The sequence below is a fragment of the Protomyctophum parallelum genome, assembly GCF_964188405.1.
Source record: "Protomyctophum parallelum genome assembly, chromosome: 21".
Taxonomy (NCBI): Eukaryota; Metazoa; Chordata; class Actinopteri; order Myctophiformes; family Myctophidae; genus Protomyctophum; species Protomyctophum parallelum.
Genome location: NC_139713.1, coordinates 17,737,929 through 17,760,626, shown reverse-complemented (window position 1 = coordinate 17,760,626; position 22,698 = coordinate 17,737,929). Strand labels below are relative to the sequence as shown.

Sequence of the window (22,698 nt, the reverse complement as noted above, 5' to 3'; positions counted from 1 at the left end):
ATGACCCTCCTTTCTCCTCCACCTTTGGTGGAAGATGACTCGGGAGATGAGAGTCTTGCACCACAAGAGGACTGCGCACTGACTCAGCGGGCACTCAAGACTTTGTCCATTAAGCTTGATTTCCTGCAACGAGTTAAAAATCTTGCAGTGTGTGCTGGCCTTTAAAGCCCTAACCACACCAAAAGGTCAAGACGGTTTTAGCGTTGTCCCTGCGGTGCGATATGTCTTGTTGCACGTTGACCCACGTTGACCCTAGTGATTAAATGCATGGAATTCAATATTGGCCCAAGCCACACCAAAGGATCAAGATTTTAGCGCTAACTCCTTGCAACCGTTTGGTGTGGTTATAGGGCTTAACAGTGACACTACTGTACTGGAGAAACTGCAGGGATCCACTGATGACAAACAAACTGAATGCTGTCAACGAGTCATGTGGCAGTTCAGCCTGCCACTAACACAGAACTTAACAAACAGGGTTGAACTTCATGGTTTATGTTGCAGAGAATGAGCTTTGTTTGACTTAATTGTTTCCATCTGTTTGATGGTTGATTGTTGGCTCCAGTGTAGGGAGCACATACCAACTGTGGGTATGTGTATGTAGGGAACCTACCAACATTGGATTTGTGTAACATGGGAAATTGAGTACTAATTACAGTATTGTATGTTTATATTCTGTGGATATTTTGATGAGTATTGTGTGACACTTTAAAATGTGTTTGTTAAAGTATTGTAATACACTCGTTTTAAAATGTCCCTCACAGCTGACCACAACGGTTTGGTCTTAGGGAAGGTCTAGCTGCGCATGTCTGCTCTGATACACATCACCAGCTGCTTCTTTTTTACCTGACTACGACTACAATAGTGATTAGTGTAACTAGTGTAGTGCAGTGACAGAGATTGCCCTCCCTACCTGGCCTAACGACAGGCCAAGCTGGGGGCACTGCAAGCTAGGATTCGAACCGCACAGTGCCACTCCACGTTACTGTGCTGCACACTACATACACACACACACACACACACACACTGATCAATGCAACAGTGATCATTGTAATGGGAAGGCCAACAGGTGCCATTACATCTTTCCTAGTGAATGGTGCTCACCGCTTATGAGGTCTACATTGATGGGATCTAGATCTTGTGTGTTGACACCTCAGGCTCCTCTGGACCTTTTGGAAATAGCAGAAACTCACACAGCCGGAGGTGGCAAAAGGCCCCGCATGCAGCATGAGAGAGAACATATCCACCATCTGGAGGAGACCATTGGACAGCTAGCCGGCACAACAGCCTAGAAAGAGCCTGGAGGGAGAATCCCAGTTCCAAACAGGTTAAAAGTGCCTCAGCATATCTCTCTCTCTCTCTCTCTCTCTCTCCTCTCTCTCTCTCTCTCTCTCTCCATCCTCAACAAATTACAGCTCTCAAATATGAATACACCTTCTAATTCAGCAGTGGTATTGCAGTCATGTCATGTTGGTTTGTGGCTGATATTTTATACTGTCTGTAATACAAGGACTGCGCCACAAGCAGTGCCCTCAATCACCTCACTGCTTTTGCACTTTTGCAGCAGCTGATGTGGAGGCAACTCAAAGGAGGAAAAATGAGTTCATTGATGCCGTGGAAGAGTCCCCTGCATTCATATCTGTGACTGACTGCCAATAACCACACAAAGCACAAGTAAGTAAGAGGCGTTACATAGGAGCAGCTCCATGCACTGATGCAGTGGTGAAAAGGAACCAAGTAGGCTACATGTACAATGTTGAGGTACTTTTACTTTACTATTTCCAATTTTATATTGTACTTTTAATTCCACTACAATCATTTGAAGAGTTTAGTTACTTTGTAGATTTGGATTATTACGGCAGCCTATTACAAAACATACATTAACCACTTCAGCCCTATTTAAATGTATACAAACTTGTAGCCTGTAGTTCTGCTACCGGTATTTCTGTCATGGTCTGTCTCCCTACAGACCAATGAGACCATGTTTCCATGTCAGCCACTCCCACATTCCATGCTATCTCTCAGTCCTTGCCACACACCTGCTCATACTCCCTCATTAGTCCAACAGTGCCATGCCCCTTTCACACCTGAGGACATTTCTCTAATCATCCTGCTCCCTATAAGACTGGACTCATTCCACACACACATACTTTCTGTTCCTGTCATGTTCCTTCTCCTCTGAGAGATTTTGGACTTTACTGCTTGCGCCTCTTGTAAGGTTTGCCTTTTGGACTTTTTGAACTGTTTGCATTTTGGGCATCACTGCTTTTGTGTTTGAAAAGTTTAGCTTTTTACTTTCCTATTTTTGTGCTTGCAAATATTTTTGTAAGCTGTACTTTAGTTTGAATTAATAAATATGTTGATTTAAACTCTCCTGCTTGTGGCTTCTTGCATTTGGGTTCTATCCTCTGCCAACCGTGACAATTTCAAAGATTTTTCTAAATTTAGACAATGATAACAGCCTAACGGGACATTCCGCATAATAAGTACTTTTACTTTTGGGTACTTGATGCCAATACTTTTGCACTATTACTCAAGTAAATCTTGAATACCACACATAATTGTAAAAGAGTGTTTCTAGGTCACTGTACTACAGTATTGATACTTTTACTACTTAAAAAAAGTACTCCTTCCACCGCTGCACCGATGTGTATGTTAATTATGACATGCACAACCTCAAGCCACCTCAGTGCTCGACGTGTCATAATAAATGTGCATTAATGGAGGAAGGTTCTTATAGGTAGATGAAGCAAAGTTGTTTAATGAAATCTTGTGAATGCAATTGATCTCAGGCACTCAGGGAGCAATCAGAGTATGATGATGAGTGGAGGAATTCCCAATGACTGGAGCCACAATGACAACGTAAGTCCTCAGCAGACTTATCTTCATTAAGAAAAAATGAAATATGCATTACAGATGTTACCAGCTGTAGCTCTATGCTTACATTAAGAGTAGCTCAACTACTGTTTTCTTTTTTTTTTTAACAGGACTCAACCAGCTCGAACCACACACAACAAAGGACACGACGCAACCGTATCCCTGACAAACCCCATTACTCTCTCAGCCTATGGAGCATCATGAGGACCTGCATTGGCAAAGAGCTGTCCAAGATACCCATGCCTGTAAAGACTTTTGACTTATCAACTTGTTATGATGGAGGCCTAGTTTTTGTCTCCGTTCTATAAGCTCCAGGTCGCATGATTATTGGTGTAGTGAAAATAGCAGCTCTGCAAGCCCATTGTGTTCTTGTGCGGTTTTCACTATTTCAGAAATGTGTTTTTAAATATCTGATTTATTATTTCTTTGATTCTTTTTTTATTTGAAAAAAAAAGAATGTCACACATACATGCCCATGATTGCCCAAGGAACACCAGGGTTAAAGGATTGTTCACCACAAAAATAACTTATTTTCAATCAGTCAATTACACACCCCATGAAGCCTTGAATTCATGGAGATTTTATTTTGTTTTTTGTCGCATTTCTAAAGCCAATAATTTGATGACTGGCGAAGACTCAAATGCAGGTCAAGTGAATCAAACCTAAACGGCTGTAAAGTGTTGAAATATCGCGTTCCTCCCTACGGTCCATACAAATGACATACAAAAAAAATAAAAATGTTTAGGATTTATGTGCTCAATTGCACCCAAAAAACCTGAACTTTTAACATTCAGTAGCTTTTCTGTGGTCTGGGGTGGTCTCTGATTTTGCTGTGGAGTGTGATGTACCGTAAGAGCCAGCTAATCCCATATATGACAATGGGATTCGCCAGCAGATGTCACTCTTTTCACTGTTTTGCCTGTTTTCTTTCTAGCTCAAAAAAGGCTTCACAGACACGGAATGTAATCTAGACCACAGAAAATCCACTGAATGTTCAAAGTTCAGGTTGTTTGGGACGTAATTGAGGTCATAAAACGAAAGATAAAAAATAAATGAATGAATGTCATGAAACCTTTTAACATGCTGCAGGTGAACTTCAACGAGCCCTTATCGATGCTGCAGCGTCTGACTGAGGACCTGGAGTACAGTGAGCTTCTGGACCGGGCGGCCCACTGCGGCTCCTCCTTGGAGCAGATGTGCTTGGTGGCTGCGTTCTCCGTCAGCTCCTACTCCACCACGACGCACCGCTCGGCAAAGCCCTTCAACCCTCTCCTGGGGGAGACCTATGAGCTGGACAGCTTAGATGAGTGTGGCTATCGCTCCATCTCTGAACAGGTGTCACACACACACACACACACACACACACACACACACACACACACACAGAGAGAGAGACTGGTGGAAAAAAAGTATAAAAGTAGCCTACCCAAAAGTAGAAAGTGCTCATTATGTAGAATTATTTACAAGCAAAGTATATAAGGTAGAAGTGACATTATAGTAGAAGACTAGAAGTAAAAGTATAGAAATTTGGAAATACTCCAGCAAAGTAAAAATGCTTCAAGATTGCACTACTTTTTCTTTTTTTTAAAACATTGTTTATTGTGTTTTTTTAGTTTTTTTTTTTTTCATACATTTAATAATTATTGCATTTTTATAGCGCTTTTCCAAGTGCTCAAAACGCTTTACAATGGTTCATTCATACATTGGGAGTATGTACATAACATGGTGATTGCTGACATATAGGAGCGGAGAGGATCAATACAGCAGACCAAGAGACAAAAGAATAACGACACAGTTGCCTACTTGAGTGCGTGTACTTAGTTATTTTACTCCACTGCACAGAAAAGTACCTGTGCTTAAATGGATTTGTCGTGGCAGGAGTTAATGTAGCCTATACCTGCTTCACCTATACAATTTCCAAAGGGTAAAGTGGAATGAATGTATTTATTTAACAAAAGGCAAGAGCTCTGGGACCCCACCCCAATTTCAGACATCTGTTACCTTTACACAACAAGAGAACCCAAATAGATGAGACACTTGGTTAGTGGAGACAGAGCCATACATGGCTCTTTTTACATGATTTACAAATGGTTACCCTGACAGACTGCAACAGGTGATTTCATGGTTTGCTTACTAAACTGTGTTGTAAATAGACCTGCATAGTGACCAGAACTCTAAGTAAAGACTCATATGGAGGCATAACTATAATCACGGATAGAACAGTATTATCCAGTGGTGGAAAGCAACTAAGTACACTTTACTATAGGTAGTGTAAGTTACTGTAAGTAGGCTATAATTTGGAGTTACTTTTAATTTACTGGAGTATTTCACCCGCTTCTTTGCTTATACTCCACTACATCTCAAAGGAAAATATTGTACTTTTACTCCACTACAATTAAATGAAAACTTGAGTTACTAGTTACTTTGTAGATTTGGTTTATTACAAAACACACTAACCACTTCAATCAGCCCCATATATATTTCGGCCATTTGAAAATGGCAGATCTACAGTATATAATAGTGGTTGGGAGACTAATTGAGCCTAATGCGATCACGGCACTATTTGGGGCTTCGTTATCGTATTAGGTTGTTTCCCTTCATTTTTCTCTTGTCTTTGATTTCATTCTGTCTTTGTGAAAGTCTTGCTTAATGTTCTTGCAATCTCTTGATCACTTTCACCTTTTCATGACCTTTTTGTAAATTAATGAAAAATACTAAAACAGATTGTGGGGAAGAAAATACAATAAATAAATACAATCTCACAATTGAGAGCTTGTAGATCTTCAACAAAATGTTTTATACATTTTGAACTTGTGGGACATTCTGCACAATAAGTACTTTTACTTGTAACAGAATATTTCTACATTGATACTTTTTCCACCACTGGTATTATCACATTATTACAGACCCACTGTAGGCCTAGTTATTTAGTCATAAGCTTTATTTATACATATCATTGGTTAAATATATCTATAAATGCACCAAGTCTCTGTACATCTGTACGTACGTGTGTAAACCACGTAACTCGAGAACCATTCGCCCCACCGACTTCAAATTCAACACACACGTTCCTCCCCACCACAGGTGGTGCAGTGCCCGGTGTCGAGTCGGTCTGACCCACGTTTATCCAGAACCGCCCCAAAAAGGCCCCTGCCCGGGCTCTGGACAGCAGAGCCATAGAGTAAAACAGAGTTACGAGAACTCCGTTCATTTCATGGGGCCAGTCCAATGGCGGCTCTTCTACATAGACTTCTATTGGCGAAGAGCATAGCGAACAGTGACAAAGTCCTGGACCGGAAGTTGGCAGAATGCACTGGACTCAGGCAACAGCCCAGCTTTAATGATCTTAAATCCCTTTATTTTAGATAGTATGTTAGTACAACATAACATTACAGAGTCTTTAGTTGTCACTGTACAATACTTTAAAACAGTTGGCATGTTGCACACATGCCTAAAATAGCTCTTATTTGCGCCACCCTCGTTGAAAACAATGCTATGCTAATTAGTGTCCTTGTCATGAAGAATTGCACAGAAAACACTGAAGAGCAATGATTCTTTGCATGAAAAATAGATGCCATTCTTCCACTCTCAGGTCAGTCATCACCCCCCCGCCGCTGCACACCATGTGACATCACAACGAGGCTGGACCCTGAGGCAGGACATTACCATTGACAGCAAGTTTCGTGGGAAATATATCTCCGTCATGCCTTTAGGTGAGAGCAAGTATTAATATGGCTGTCAATTCTGACAATATGACAATTATCATGCAATGAAAAATCGAATGCAGAAATACTGTAGATTAAAACTGCAATCTGTAAACTTCTATGCCCTATGTATGGTATTCAAACCAGGGGATAAATTACTATTAATGACCCTAATGCAATACCTCTTGTCAACCAGTAGTGGTCCTATCTAACCACAGCATCTAAATGTTTAAATAGAAGAGCATGTACACGACCACACCACACAAACAGTTGTGTTGAGTTATATTGTGATAATAACATACTCTAGCACAGATTGGTCAACAATCAACATAACATTTTATTCACTTAAAAAAAAGTTATAGATTGCAGCTTTAAAGAGAATACAGAGGGAATTCTTCTTTTGTTACTATTGTGCACTCTTTGGTCATCTTCTTTGTTTCTCTGTAGGCTGTATTCACCTTGAATTCCACTCAAGTGGGAATCATTATATCTGGAGCAAAGTCACTTCCACTGTGCACAACATCATTGTTGGAAAGTTGTGGATCGATCAGGTGTGTTATGTTAAATAAATGTGATAATATTTCATCCTCTAGTCCAGCTCCTCTAGCTTCCAGTTTGTTAGTCAGTTAGTTCATCCATTTAGATATGAGAACTGATTCTACAAATGTCTTCTAAATAAAACAATAAAAAGTGTTCTGAAAAACCCATGTTTCTATATCAGCGGTGCTCAAACTATTTCATGTCAAGGACCACCAAAATTATATATAATTGGCAGCCGACCCCCATCTGAAAATATGTTGTTCCAGTGAACATCTTTTGCTGGGAAAGAACATATATTTGCACACATTTTTCACGATTTTTCAACAATAGCAGTTCTACAAACTCTCAGATCTAATCCAAGCTATGAGCTTGGAGATCTGCTATTTTGCAACAGCTAACATTTAAAATAATGGATAAAGTGGTTAAAAGCTATAAGGCGACACAGATGCTTCAGGTCTAAATGGGTTAATACTGTATCTCATAGCATTTCTCTCTCTTTAATTTCCTACTCTCTTTCTCAAACCCTATCTTCTTCTGTTTGTAGTCTGGTGACATTGAAATAATTAATAGCACTACCAAGGACACCTGCCATCTCAAGTTTACCCCCTATACCTACTTTTCCAGAGAGGTCCCGCGCAAAGTAAGTATCATCCCTTCGGTCTTTGCACGCTTGCTTCTTTGAAGATTCATTTAATTATAATGACTATATTGGTGGCCATTATTTTTGTTCTTGCATCATACTCCACCCATTGGGGTATATTAAAAGTAATGCACACTCATGTTAACTAGTACACACTTGCTTGTGCATATTTAAAGACATAAGAAAGTAGACTGTAAAATGATATATTTTAGTAATAAATTATAAATTACTTTGTCTGATTGAATGGAATGCTAAATGCAGAGAAGACAAAACATGGCGCCTTACAATATGACCAAACTGAGTCAGGAGAATTCAATACAATACATTTTACCCTATCTTTTCCATTGTCTCAAGGTAACAGGGGTGGTAGAGGACGGTGAAGGAACAGCACAATATATTTTGTCTGGAACGTGGGACGACAAGATGGAGAGCGCCAAGATAGTGGAAAGCAGCAAAGGAAATGGAGGGTCTGAAGGCAAGCAAAAGATGGTTTATCAGACTCTTCCACCAAAACTGCTGTGGAAGAAATACCCACTACCGTATGTTCATTTCCAGTCCACTCTATTTCTTGTAAGAAAAGCTGTACCACTTTTGCTAAAGTTGTGAAGTTTTATATGCCACCATACACAGATGTTATGCAGTAATGTCATGTGCTGAAAATAGCAGATCTACAAGCTCACAGTGTGGTGCGATTCAACATGTATGTTTGTAGATCTGCTATTTTAGTACAAATCAGCTTTACAAACCCTTCCCATTCCTACAGTATCTTTTTAGCCTACCCGTGTACATTTTCTTCCTTTTGTGTCACCTGTCGCCCAATGCACAGGGATAATGCAGAGAACATGCACTTCTTCTCTACCCTGGCTCTAACGCTGAATGAGCCAGAAGAAGGTGTGGCCCCTACTGACAGCCGTATGCGTCCTGACCAACGCCTCATGGAGGCAGGTTTGTGGGATGAAGCTAATGTCCACAAACTGCGTCTAGAGGAACAACAAAGACGGGACAGAAGGAGAACCAACGAAGCCCTGGAACAAGGTATGTATACAGAGAGAGAGAGAAATGGGGGGCTTTTACAGCTTCACCCAGCCATGAATGGAATACACATGCAGGACCACAATGGAAACAAACCATAGTGCCTTCTTGGGTATATCCTCTTAACATCCTTTTGTACAGAACAGTGCAAACTGTTAGTAAAGTATGAAATCAAAAAAGCATGTACTGAATTACTTGTGGTACCCTTCAGGCCAAGACATCGAGGGTCACCAGCCACTGTGGTTTGAGAGGACGACAGACGATGCAACAGGGGAGAGCGCCTACGTCTACAAGGGTGGCTACTGGGAGGCTAAAGAAAATCAAGACTGGAGACAATGTCCTGCAATCTTCTAATTTCCTCTGCCTCTGTTTTTGACAGAACATTTTGAGGGCAGATTAAGAGAGGGTCAACATGCAAATACTGCGTGTGTATGTGTGTGAGAACTATTTTAAATGTGTGTATAGTTACGGGTAAGAAAATGTGAACCGCAGAGACAGGATTGCCGTATTGAAGCACTGATTCATCATAAGTTGTACCTGATGGTATCTCTCAGGAGAGCAGTTACACTCACTGGATGACCTTTTCTCAAAGCTGTTCTGAAACAAACTCTTCCTCCAGCATCAGTCTGACTTTGACAACAGATTGTGAACGGACTGCAGCAATGTGGAAATATGAATTTCTTCCATTCAGTTTATGAGAACATTTTATATTTTTGTTAATCACACAAACTGTGTCTTTAGGGATGTGTATTCACCATTCTGACATGGTTCGTTATAGATATTACTAGTATAGTGTATATAATATATACCAAGGTCCCTCTGTATGCATAATTGACCCACATAAGACGGCATCCTATAGTATGTAAACTAAACCTATTTTTGTGCCAGGTTGCATATAATATCTTGAGTTACCCCCCCCCCCCCCCCCCCCCCCGGCTTACACCCAGAAAAAGGTAAATAAATGGGTACATCTCAATGCAGGATATCAAGGAAAGTTTAAAAAAGGTGCTGGCTGGTACTATATAGTACATTACTGTATTGACAAGCTGTGTCTCTTGTTACATTCACTTCTGCATTCTGTGTGAATCATGATTGTATTATACTGTAAAAAGCCTGTTTGATTTTGGCCTGTTTATAACAAAAGTATTATGATAGAATTACCTCATGTACTGTATTATTACTGGCAGATCATATTGATTGCTCTCAGTTGTCCTGAACATTTACAGTATATATTCTGTCAGAACTAAATTTCAATTTGTGTAAGCATAATCTTAAATTGATATTTTTTAAATCAAAATACAATTAAACTATACTCGTTTTTATATTAAATTAAGAATCAGAATATTATAAGTTATGTAATTGTAGTAGAGGTGCAACTGAGATAAGATGATGCACATACTGTATTTACATTTGCCTGGTGGCAATTACACATGCAACTAAGTTTTTGTGAAAACAAACGAGTAGCTATGCATGATTTTACAGTTACTTAATAACACTGCACTAGCACAAAAATAATCTCACCATCTCATCAACTAGCAGATTGTATTTAGATTCTCACTTAACATGATGTGAACTCACCTTTTGTGCCCTATGACTTGGAAACAATAAAATAATTGAGCTAACCAAAATATTACTGTGTGCTTCTTCACAACCACTGTCAGAAGAGAGCCCTCTCTGTGAGAGTCTGCCCATCCAACACTTGTATGTGTAGGTCCCAAACGAGATTGGCCTACTTCAAAAGCTACCGGCAGGATAACCAAGGAATTTGCTGACCCCATGACCTTTCCAGTAGTGCCACCCCTTTGCCAACATTTTAACACAAGTCAACTGATAATCTAACTAGAAAAAGTGCCCCTCGGACACAGGTCTCCACCAGGCCAGGTCAGATTATGGTGGCCTCCTGGTGGCGCTATAATAGACCAATGTGAAAAGGGTGCAATTTTTTCTTACGCCTTTGATGGCAACTGGATGATTTGAGGCATTTTGTTCCACAAATGTGTTTAGTAAAAATCCACCTGTTGGTGGCACTATAACAGACCAATGTGAAAAGGGTGGGATTTGTTCCTCAGCCTAGTAGGAAAGTACGGGAAATATTTCATGTAAATTGCACGCTGCATTCATGATTTGAGGCTTTTTGTTCAAAATGAAAACGGGACAATCCTGCAAACTTAGGAAGCCTATAGCTAAATAGGATGGAATCTGAAATATCGGACAGATCCGTCTTGAGCGCATGACTATAGAGATACTGTGTAACGATGTGCAGGATTTAGACAGAATCGGGACGAGTAATATAAAAAAAATAGTTTTACTAAAGTCGGCCTCTAGGGAGCATTCAACGTTTCACGCAGATCGGTGCAATTATAGGTAAAAATGTCTGCCTCATGGTGGCCCTATAATAGGGTATAGGTATAATAAGATTTGGGGCAGAGGCTCGTCGTTGGCATCCAGGGTGTGTATGAAAAGTTTGGCATTGACCGGGTTAATTGACTGCCGAGTGTGACCGTGGACCAGGCCTCTTCATGGAGCCCATCAGAAGTGTGACCGTGGACCCGGCCTCACAGAGCACGACCTGGACCAGATGTGGACCAGGCCCCTCGGAGCCCACCCTGTCTATCTCTCTTCTATTCTTTCTTCCTGAAGATGGAGGACCGTTAATATTAGAGGTCGACTATGGTATTTAGCAGACACACAACACAGGTGCAGGTTTTGGCAGGAGGTTCCCCTTACTCAGTTCTCACCCTTATGACTTTGTCGGGTGAGCGAGTACTGGAGACAAGTCTAGCTATAGGCTTTGTCGTAGAGAAAGGTTTTCAACCTAGTCTTGAATGTGCAGAGCGTGTCAGCCCCACGGACCGAAGCCGAGAGAAAGTTCCACAGCTGAGGTGCCTGGGACCTAAACGCCCTGCCTCCTATTGTAACTTTTGATATTGTTGGGACAGTAAGCATTTTTGCATACTGTAAACGCACTGGTATTCTATTTGGTTATAGGGATCGATGAGTTATTTGAGATATTGTGGTGCCTGACCATTGAGAGCTTTGTGTGAAGAGAAGAATTTTGAACTCTATTCTGTATTTAATTTGATTTGTTCTCAAAATGGGGTTTGGGGACCCCCAAGGGTCCTTGAGGTGGTTCACATAATAACAGAGACAATGAGGAGCCACTCAAACCTTTTTATACAGTATAGGAATTCTACTAACAAAACCTGATTATGAATGTTTTTTTCCCTTAATGGTTTTAACTGTAGGCTACATTTCCCGTCTTAGTTTTTAAATTAGTTTTGGCACAGAGGTAATTGAATTCTCAGAACTAATTAGAGCACACATTGAGAAGGTTATGACAGGGTTGGAATAGAAAGCTGCGTGAAAGGACAGGACGTTCTCTACTCTGCCTATAGAGCTTTTGTGCATTTTTACAGTGTTCTCATTTACCGTCCTGGGAACAGCATGTTCCACAGTCCACACTGATAGTCTGATATGGATGCCAGGCCAGCTGAGCTTCTACAGCAGTATTCTCGAATCTCATTCAACTTCATGTGGGGTACGTACCGCGTGTGTGTGTGTGTGTGTGTGTGTGTGTGTGTGTGTGTGTGTGTGTGTGTGTGTGTGTGTGTGTGTGTGTGTGTGTGAATTGAAAGCAACTGTGTGTCGCCTACCCCAAATCTGAATGTTAAGAAACGGATAACACTGCAAAATAAACCATATGCTGTAAAATTCTCAGTGTTACTTTAATTCTGAGAGTGCAAATGGATCAAGTTAAACCATGGGGATTTTACTTTGTAGCATTGAGATATTTCTGTAGCGCAGCGTAACACACGTATAGGCTTTGCTGCGTGGCTTATACGTTTTTATCTATAAGGAAACTCGAAGCAAATCTCCAATTATAACATTAGGGGCTATTTTTTCTTCATGCAGGAGGAATATCTTTCATATGCAGACATCTTCATTACTGAAAACTGAAAAGACAACTGATGAAGGCCTGTGTGCCGAAACGCGTTTGTCTGGTTTGACTGCTTCTGAGGATCCTCAACATTATTAAACAATCTTTCTGTAATTTATGTTATTTTTGTCTCCACCAGGCCGAAGGCATGGGGAGAGAGTATGTTCCGTCGGTGTGTGTGTGTGTGTGTGTGTGTGTGTGTGTGTGTGTGTGTGTGTGTGTGTGTGCGTGTGTGCGTGTGTGCGTGTGTGTGTGTGTGTGTGTGTGTGTGTGTGTGTGTGTGTGTGTGTGTGTGTGTGCGTGCGTGTGTCCGTCCGTCGTCCTTCCTTCTGTCCTACCAGCTAATCTCCGGCCCGATTCATGACAAACTTTGCACACATGCACACTCCCTGGATGCCAACGACGAACCTCTGCCCCAAATATTCCTCAACGGCCTGTTATAGCGCCACCATGAGGCCGATTTTGGCAAAACATCTGTAATTACTCATACACATTTTATCCATACATCACACAATTCGGTAGCCTATACATATACACTATCTCCATAGTCATGTGATCAACACGGATCTGCACAATTTCTCATCTTCCATCCTGATTGTCTAAGATTGGCTTCCAAAGCTCACATGATTGTTCCGTTTCGAACAAAATTTGTGCAATTTCCGTGAAATTATACACGCACATTTCCACTAGGCCGAGGACGATATGCCACAAATTATTTTCCAAATCAGCCTCATTGTGGCACTATAACAGGGCAATTGGGAATGCAAGGCTGATGTCACAGTAGGCCATTTCCTGTTTTTACCTATAACTGCATGACCTGCATACAACTTTGTATGCGCACTCCCTAGAGGCCATGGAAAAAACATTTTCCCTGCATCCCTCCACATCTGCCGGTTATAGCGCCACCATGAGGCCGATTTCTGCAAAACACATTGTTTTGTTCGCACAGATTTCATCCAAATCTCACGCAAACGGGATACAATACAATACATGATCTCTGTAGTCATGTGTAGTCACGAGTCTGTTGGATTTCTCAGATTCTACACTGATTAGCTAAGATTGCATTCCAAAGTTTTCATAGTGGCCCGTTTTGTACAAAATGCTGCACATGTCCTGCTCATCCAGAATTCTATCCTCGGAGATGCATGAGTGATCTAGCTCTGCATTTCCTCAACAAAATGAAGAAAATTGTTGCAAAAAACAAACAAACAAAAAAACATGTTTATAGGCCTATCACTTTTTCTAGTTGAATCTGCACCCTGCACACGCCTGAACATTTAAAAGACTGAGTTGAGCGAGCCTTTTCCATTGAAATTACTAAACTGTGCTCAATGTTCAAAACGGGTCACACAAATGAATGAGAAAATCATTCCTTGTATAGTTTTGACAGTGGTGTCCTATCATCAGAGTCCAGTAAAGTTCATGATGAATATATATATATTTTTTAAACATTTAGGTTTACAGATCCTGAGTGTGAAAACAGAGATATAGCCTACCGGTATATCTTTTATTTTTCAGTAGTTTTAGCATGATTATGTTCCTTCTAATCGTTTATAACTATAGACTAGTGGCATATTGCCCTTTAAATGAAGCATCCAATGACAGTACTGTGCTATGTTGCTGCACTGACTGGCGGAGTGGGGTCAATTTACTTTGCAGGTTGCTGATCCTGTCCGGGAGGAGAAGAGCGGATGCGGAAACGTTGCGTCAACTTGCATGCATAATGCATGTGTGCGTGCAAAATCGGGTAATACTGTAATGACCGGATACAATAGAATAGGTGGGTGGGATCAGAGCACCGGGTAGTAAGCTAGTAAGTAAACAGAAAGCAAGCTTTCCACCGGTACTGCATGAAAGGCTTGTGCGGTGGTGGCGGTGTAACGTCACGCGAGGTTTATTATCCGTCTATGGGAGAATGGTCTGGATGCTACAGTCAAACCAAAGAAAGATACTCCGAGGAGAAGAAGGTAAAGAAAGAAGCAGACAGAGCGAAAATATACACTACACTGATGCCATGTAAGTTTAAACTACCGTTATATTGTAGATCGCTCGGCTAGTAGTGTGATAGTGTCACATTATGATATAACATTGTTGACTCCACTGAGTCGCTTCATAATCAGCTGTAGTTTCTTCTTGACTTGTAGTCCCAGTAGAAGCCTCAGTGCTAGCGCCGCGGGGCTAAAGTGATTTTAGCATAACAACAGAAGCTGAGGCCACTAAAAAAGCCAGGCAGGGGACATGATGCGACGTGCAGCTGCCCCCTGTTCGACCGACCCCGGCCGGAGGGGGTGTCAAATGTCACCTCATTTTTAAACGAAGGTTATGACCTAACCTTGCTCGTACCTTTCTTTACCCTGATTTAGGCTATACTTAGTCGCAGGGTGTTTCAGTAAATTATTTGACATGATCTATTTTTATTCGTACCGCGATTCGCGAACTACATGACTGAATCCAGTGATGGCTGTGCTACCCATTAATAATACTTTTGTGAATTGTGATATTAAATTATAAACCCGCTTATTGTCAGTCAGAGTGAGTTGTATTGTATGTATGGCGAGTTCAGGAGTTCAGTTTAATAGCGACACACATGATGATGATGGGAGCACACGACGATAAGGCATACATGATCAGATGAAGTAAGTTGCTATTTTAAAACTATAACTGGGTGACTATGGGTACCCTGCGGCCGTGCCGCGAGGCGTTGTTTCTGTTTTATGAACGACGATGTCTGAAAATAAATTCTAAAAGAAAACAACTGTCAACGCAGACAACGCTCAGCCAAGTCGTCATCGCGCCATCTTGTGATTTGCATGCCAAGATTTAAACCAATCACGCCAGTCCCCGTCTAGAAGGAGTATCCACTCCAGGGAACGTTTCTGTTACACAACCAGCTGCCAGTGTGCCAAATGCAAAATAGAAGCACGTGTCTTCGTTTCAGTGGGACAGGAAAAAAACGCAAGTTCGTTCACGGGACGGCCAAAGAACATGGCTTATTTTTCAACCTGCGTTAGGATTTAACCGCCGGATTATTATGTAATAGCCGTGAGACTCGTGAGTTCGCCACAGGCGGGTTGATTTTTTTTATTTTTGGGGATAGGTGTCACTACTGTTGTAGTGTTGTTCCTTTCTTCCGAGATGCGAGTGTCGTTGCGTTACGAAGTCAAGCCAAGCGGTATGTGTTTACCTTGCAGAGACGAGGATGATACGAACATGATCAACACCGATGGCTTCTCAAAATGCGAGGAGACCCTGCCAGAGACGACGCGGAGGAGGCCACCCGCGGAGATGCTTCATCTTCTGTCCGCCGTCATTGTATGGCTAGTGACTGGAACTACCATCTCCAGTCTCAACAAATGGATTTTTGCTGTCTATAACTTTAGATACCCTTTACTGTTATCGGCTTTGCACATGCTGACAGCCATTGTTGTGGACTATGCTCTGATCAAGCTGAGAATGATCAAGCACAACGGGGCCGGGGAGCAGGACCTGACACCCACCGCTAAATACAAGGTGTTTATGTTAAGCTTGACGTTTTGCGCCAGCATTGCTTTCGGCAACATTGGTCTGAACTATGTCCAGCTGTCCTTTGCGCAGATGATTTACACCACCACTCCACTCTTCACGCTGGCCATCTCCACACTGGTCCTGGGCAAACAGCACCACATCCTCAAATACACGGCCATGATGCCAATATGCCTGGGAGCCTCTTTCAGCATCATGGGTGAGGTCCAGTTCGATCAGACCGGCTGCTTCTTTGTGTTTGCAGCCACTATGTTGAGAGGAGTCAAGAGCATTCAGCAGAGTAAGTCCTGTCATCATCATTATTATCCACCACCACTGGTGTCGTTTCAGTTGTCTTGTCATTAACTCTAAGTAAAACAAATGTAACAACTGCAACTTATACAAATGTAAACTTTAAATGTCATTTTTATGATATGGACATGATAGAATGATGGAATAATTTTCTGGAAAATGTCTCCTGATGCTGCTAACTTCAGAGTGTATTTGTGTTTCCCTCGTGGTGGTGTAGAGTAGACGGTGACCACTGCTATGCAGTCTGAGGTCGTGGAACATTTTAGTTGCACACTGATTCATTCCTCTGTCCTTGTAACACACCCATCTTTATAGGTGTATGACGCCCAAGCTTGTTTCCCTGCATTCTGTTTACCATGGAAACCATTCAGGGTATCCTATGAAGTATGAAGCTTATAGCAACAGCAAGCCTCCCACAAACATGTCATGGTTAACCTGAGAGTTAAATGGTTGCTTGTACTGCAAATGCAAGTGAATACAAATCAGAGGCAAACTTTTAATGGTTCTGGGTTATATAGGTAATTCGCTCTCATTTCAAGAACATTAACTTAAGCATTAAAAGCTGCAAAACGGATCGCGTTGTCGTTTTGACAGTGCAGCATTCATACAGGTTCAGTTAGTAAATGATTGCTATTGCAGCAGTGATGGGATTTTAACAAACAGTAAACTGACATTAAATTAAAGTATTTCTTCTTTAATCAAAGGTTTGCTGAAGTTTCCTCAAAAGAGTCAGACACCCTCATGACTTAAGAGGTTGCCTTATGTTCTAGCCATCTGTATTTGTTTACTTACTTTCAAATTGATATCAGCTGGCATGTGTTATGTTAAGTGGTATCCTCACTAGAATCATTTAACTATAATGTCCTGTGCTCAGAGTGAATCGCCCAAGGTTGGCATCGCTGGAATGGTAGATTTTTGGGGAAAATAAATGTCCACTACTGTGGTCAACTCAAGTGATGTATTTTGTGCAGGTGATTAGGGTTACTAATGTCATTAGTTCACATAATATGGTAGCTGTCTGGGAAGAAAGAAACCACAAAGTACAGTCTCTAAAATAAATGTATTCTGAGAGACTGAATGCATGTACATAGAAGAGTGTTTGTAGCCGTATGATCAGAGAAGTAGGCTTGTTTTCAGTTTGAGTCTGCGTTCACACTAGCAGCACCATCAACAAACGCTACACAACAACAACCAAGCATTGCCACTGCCAAGTTGCAGGTGAAGTGTTGCTCCTCAACCCTCTGTGTAAATGAAAAGGGTTGGTTTAAATGGCACAGGGAACTGATGTATAGAAAGAAGGAGTTTGTCTTCCTTTTATGGAATGGAGCAGGAATTGTGAAACACAAATACATGATTGATTGATGCTTCACTGCGTCATTGGCGTGCTGAAAAAAGTCAGCTTTTTTTTGGTAATCTGTCGTGCCTGGCTGTCACACAGCATCAAGTGTCCGGCATCAGTTTGTAGCTTTGTGATGTCTTCAGTTGAAAATTACTTGAACCTTGTTGCTTTGTGTGTGAATGCAGCATTAGGCTGCCGTGGACAATAAGTGTGGGAAGTGAAGTGAGCAAGATCCCCTGTCACCTTGTACTGACCATGAGCAAGAAGATACTGGGGTTTACACAATGTTCTAGTTGTGCACAGTGGCAAGCAGTTCAACCTAGTTGTACTGGACAGATCCAAGGCCTCCCCTTTATCAGTTTTCACTGCACTCCATGACTATTATGTACACAGTGGTAGAGTATTTGTATAGTCAAATGTACCTGGTGAAAGAAGTATTCAATGGTAAAGGTTATAATGCTAATGCTATAATGTGGACCAACATTTGGAGACAACTAAATGTTTTAAACAGATTAACATTTTTGCATATTTTATTTTATTATTATACTGTGTTGTCAGGTTTCAGTAAGCTACTTTAATACACTCTCTCCCCATTAGAAAATAAATGTGTCACTATGTTTTTCGGAATTTGCTTTATACTCGTCTTTGTAACAAATATCTTTGTTATTTCTCAGGCATCCTTCTTCAGGAGGAGAAGATAAACTCTGTTTTCCTGCTCTACATGATGTCAATTCCCAGTTTCTGTATCCTGTCGGTGGCGGCTTTGGCCTTGGAAAACTGGGCTGTGCTCGAGTCTCCATTCCACTATGACCACCACCTGTGGGTCTTCATCCTGCTCAGTTGCCTGGGTTCTGTCATGTACAACCTGGCCAGCAGCTGTGTCATCACACTCACTTCTGCTGTCACACTACACATTCTGGGCAACCTGAGTGTGGTGGGCAACCTGCTTCTCTCCCAGTTGCTCTTTGGCAGCGAATTGTCTGCCCTCAGTTGTGCTGGGGTGGTGCTCACACTGTCTGGCATGCTTATCTATCAGAATTCTGAGTTTATTGCCAGCTATCTGGATTCACGGAGGGCCAAAGTTAAGGGTATAGGAGAGGGCGAGCTACCTACTGGGAATGAAGATGGTGTGGACAATGCAAATACATCTGAATGCACCGAGCCAGATCATCAGGAGAGAAGACATGGGAAACAGGAAGACAAGCTGGACTGAACTCGTATGAGTAGGAGAATGCAGCGAATAATAAAGTTGAGTGTGTAAATCAGACTGAACTGTGGCAGGGAGTAGCGAGAGGTCTGTGACCTAATGAGGCCATTGTCAATGATGACACAGCTGAACACGTTAAGTTCAGTGTATTTTATTTTGTACTTTAATCACTGTGCCAATTTATTTATTTCTCTCATGGAACTGGGGACTGACATAGAAAAAGGTTGCCTTTTAAACAGTTACCATTGGCATTTTCTCCTTTGTACATGCACTCATACATAGTCTATAGTGGTACTATATGCATGCATGAGCACACTAAAATACTGTACTGTATGTGATACCTCATAAGGTGTCCACACTGTCACTCATACGACACTGAAAATGTTCTTTACAGAGGGCTCTCTAAAGCCAGATTTATACTTTGTTACCTCCTTGTGTTGTGCGCTGAAAATAACCGATCTACAACTAGATAGTAGGCTATTATCAGTGCCTGACACTGTGCAACAAAGTATATGTATATCAAGCCCTTAATGGTTTGGGTGGCAGGTGTGGATATTGTACACTACAGATAGCCTATTATGGCGTTAAGGTCGGAACTGTTACAGGTATGGATATTGAACACTACAGATGGACTAATATTAATGTATTAATGTTGTAGCTGGTAGAGAGCAGGCATGGATATTGTACACTACATTTAACCTAACGTTATTTTGGCGTTTAGGTTGGAGCTAGTAGAAAGCACAACAGATAACCGACCATTATGGCTAAGGTCAGAGTTGGTAGGGAGCACTCCACCTCGAAGTTTGATGGGCACAAGTAATTGAAAATGCAGTAAAGCACTTGTACTGTTACCTAACAATGACCTGGTCCTGCCTGTCAGGAGACTGTTTTTTTTTTTGGCAGCTTTTTGTGTGTATCCGTGTGTGTGTGAGAGAACAAAAGGAAGCGTGTCAGAGGTGCTGAATTTGTTGTAGAGCTATAGCTTTTGTCAACATAAAGTTTGGACATAAAGGATGGACAAATGCAAAGTTTGTAAACCCAACATTTTCATGTAATGGCATAGCTCTTTTTAAATCTCTTGCGTTCATATTATCGGCGACAAAAGCTACAAAGCGACCACGCCACCACGGGTGGCCAGATGCATTGCTGCTGTACGCAGTGTGGATTCAGGATTGAGCAACACTGTGTACAGCATTTACAGAAGAACAGGAATGGAGAGTAGGGGTGAAAATGGTCAAACAATATCATGATTGATGCTTCACTGCGTCATTGGAATGCCAGATAAAAGTTGAAGCCAGCTCATCTATTTTTTGTAGCGTGTCATGCAGTCACAAGTGTCGGACGTCAGTTTGTAGTACGTTTCATGACTCTGGCTTCCATAGAGAATGACTTGTAGCTTGTTCCTTTGTCGCTGCTAGTGAACGCAGCATTAGCCTGCTACTAATGCACAGAATGCCTGGCTGAGTCCTTTCTTTAGCCCAGTGCTATGTATGACCCTCAGTGCAACCTTCCACTTAAGATCTAGATTATTTTTTTGGTTGGGGAAAGAGAAAAACAACCTCCTTGGAATTAAACAAATTACTGTTTTACGAAAAGGTATTCACTGCGGCATACTTGCGTATATTATTAGGTTTCGAAATTCTCTAAGGAGTCTCACCCAACTTAGGCAATCTGTTCCCCATGGAAGTGTTGAGAGGAAAAAGGCCTTCTTTTCTGGTTACCTCCTAAAAAAAAAAGGCTAATTCATATTTGATTGTCATTCCATAAAAATGCATCGAGTTTGTCCTGTCATGTAAGTATAAATTAGCTGTATGCCAAAAAGATGTTTATCCCTTGTTTGGTCTCTGTTAAAGTATGTCCATTCTTCAGGTGCCTCTGTTTGATTATTGGTTTAGTTAACCAGTAAAACTAGAAAGCTGGCTTCTTACTACTGGGCAATGTTGTTTTTTATTTTATTTTTTCACATCAACATTAATGTTGATGTGAGAACGGCATGTAATTGTTTTTGTTTGGTCATAATAGTCCAAGGCTTTAACTTGCCATTATTTTATCCTAGAAGTACAGTAACTTAGAAAGAGCAGCTTATAAAACTATCTTATCATCACACATTGAAATCTCATCCATGTGACAATTTAGCTACTTATATTTCTGAAATTGCTTCAGATCTGATTTGCAGGGCTGTGTATGGTTATGATATTTCCATCCCATCATTCCAGACACATCCATGATCAGTCAGATAACTTGCATGCAGTCAAGCTAAGCACAAGACACAGAGTAGCAAAGATAATAGACAATATTTTAATACTAACATCTGCCGCTTTGTTTTCTCCTTAAATGTTTTGCCGTAAGCATAACAGTTGTTTGAACTGTTAACTTCGTTAAGATATAACCAACCTCCAACATGATGTGGGAACTGGGAATTTCGAAAGAATAACAGCTGGAGATTTCTTGCTATTACAATACTTGAAAGAGCTGTAGCATCATCCAGAATTATATGCCCTCTCAATTCGATGTATATGTACTGTTCGTGTATGGTAAACGATACACTGCTGACTGCAAACAAATGACCACCTTATTATATTTTCTATGTCATATTTGTATAGTGCTATATCAGCCCTTGCACATTAATGATCTACTCCCATTCCAGATAATTTTGTTTTGATTGTTAAAACATTATTTCTGATAGTTTGATCGGTATATGGCTGCTGCTTTTCATTGGTATTGTTTTTTGGGAGGTTATAAAAGCGTATATTGCACTGACAAGTTAAGGAGATGCCACCTTCAAAGCGTGTGGCTTCTGTGTACATACTGTTTTGATTGTAAAGATTGTTGGATGTAAATAGTTATTTTATTATATTTATGTATTTTCCAGTCATGAATGGGTGGCTCAAATATACTGACTCAAGAACGACAATTAGTGTCTCCTGTCTTATTTTGCCAAAAAGTACATATATTATTTTTTTTCCTTAAAAAAAATAATAAAACAATATCACACAATTTTCATTTGTGTTATTTCAGTTGAACTAACCCCCAAAATATGCCAAAAATGTACATGGTCAAATGTAATTCCATTAATATAGACTAAAGAGACTGAGACTGCAGGGCCATAATGCTATGAAATGCCACATGGGGTTGTAGTGTATGTGCTTGCACTGACCACTTGATGGAGCCGTCTGTTTAATTTATATAATCGTTTTGTTAGAGCCAACAGGTTCTATTTCAGATAAAGTCATGACACTGTTTTGGCTTACTCTTAACTACTGCCAAAATAGAGTCAATGTATATATGAATACATACAGGGGAGTGTATGTCCTGTCCTTCAATATGGAGATGTCTATTCACTGCAAACTGGGTGTCACTGAGTGGCCCAACAACTTTTTGCCTGAATAAGGCAGTGCTATTCGCTTTCTCTTTCTTTTGTTTTTTCTTCTTCTAGATTTTAACCCATTGCTTTCCTGCCATTGTGTGTGGTAAACTGCACATGCTCTCCAAATTAGTACAGCATTTAATGACAATTCCTAGATGTTTAATGAAGATTCAGATATCATCTCTAATTCACCTAATAAATAGAGCATTGGCAAAGCCGCAAAAGTATTGAGGAATGGAGTTGCC

The 22,698-nt window shown here is 40.9% G+C and overlaps 2 protein-coding genes across 3 annotated transcripts; both read left to right on the top strand.

Annotated features, from left to right (window-relative positions):
- osbp2a (oxysterol binding protein 2a) lies at window positions 1-10,361 on the top strand (the record flags this gene model as incomplete). Its single annotated transcript, XM_083793272.1, is given in 13 exon segments — window positions 1-132; window positions 1,155-1,275; window positions 1,562-1,644; window positions 1,646-1,671; window positions 2,790-2,859; window positions 2,985-3,119; window positions 3,964-4,209; window positions 6,467-6,587; window positions 7,026-7,129; window positions 7,663-7,758; window positions 8,113-8,297; window positions 8,585-8,793; window positions 9,002-10,361. Coding segments are annotated over 13 exon segments (1,671 nt in total). The 3' UTR covers window positions 9,145-10,361.
- A 4,222-nt stretch (window positions 10,362-14,583) lies between these two features.
- Window positions 14,584-22,000, top strand: slc35e4 (solute carrier family 35 member E4). 2 transcript variants are annotated; one of them, XM_083793894.1, is made up of 3 exons: window positions 14,584-14,694; window positions 15,919-16,529; window positions 18,554-22,000. In XM_083793894.1, the coding sequence occupies exons 2-3, from the start codon at window positions 15,938-15,940 to the stop codon at window positions 19,090-19,092; spliced, it is 1,131 nt and encodes a 376-aa protein (XP_083650020.1). In that variant the 5' UTR covers window positions 14,584-14,694; window positions 15,919-15,937; the 3' UTR covers window positions 19,093-22,000. The 2 variants fall into 2 exon arrangements, with proteins under 2 accessions (XP_083650020.1, XP_083650019.1); XM_083793893.1 differs by having other exon boundaries at window positions 14,596-14,743.
- The last annotated feature ends 698 nt before the right edge of the window (window positions 22,001-22,698 follow it).

What these genes read in the sequence shown, in the direction of transcription:
- slc35e4 (XM_083793893.1), top strand. Translation starts at nt 14,643, where the DNA reads ATGGTCTGGATGCTACAGTCAAACCAAAGAAAGATACTCCGAGGAGAA. An exon ending in ATACACTACACTGATGCCAT is followed by an intron (nt 14,744 to 15,918) that starts GTAAGTTTAAAC and finishes TTTACCTTGCAG; the next exon opens with AGACGAGGATGATACGAACA. An exon ending in AGTCAAGAGCATTCAGCAGA is followed by an intron (nt 16,530 to 18,553) that starts GTAAGTCCTGTC and finishes GTTATTTCTCAG; the next exon opens with GCATCCTTCTTCAGGAGGAG.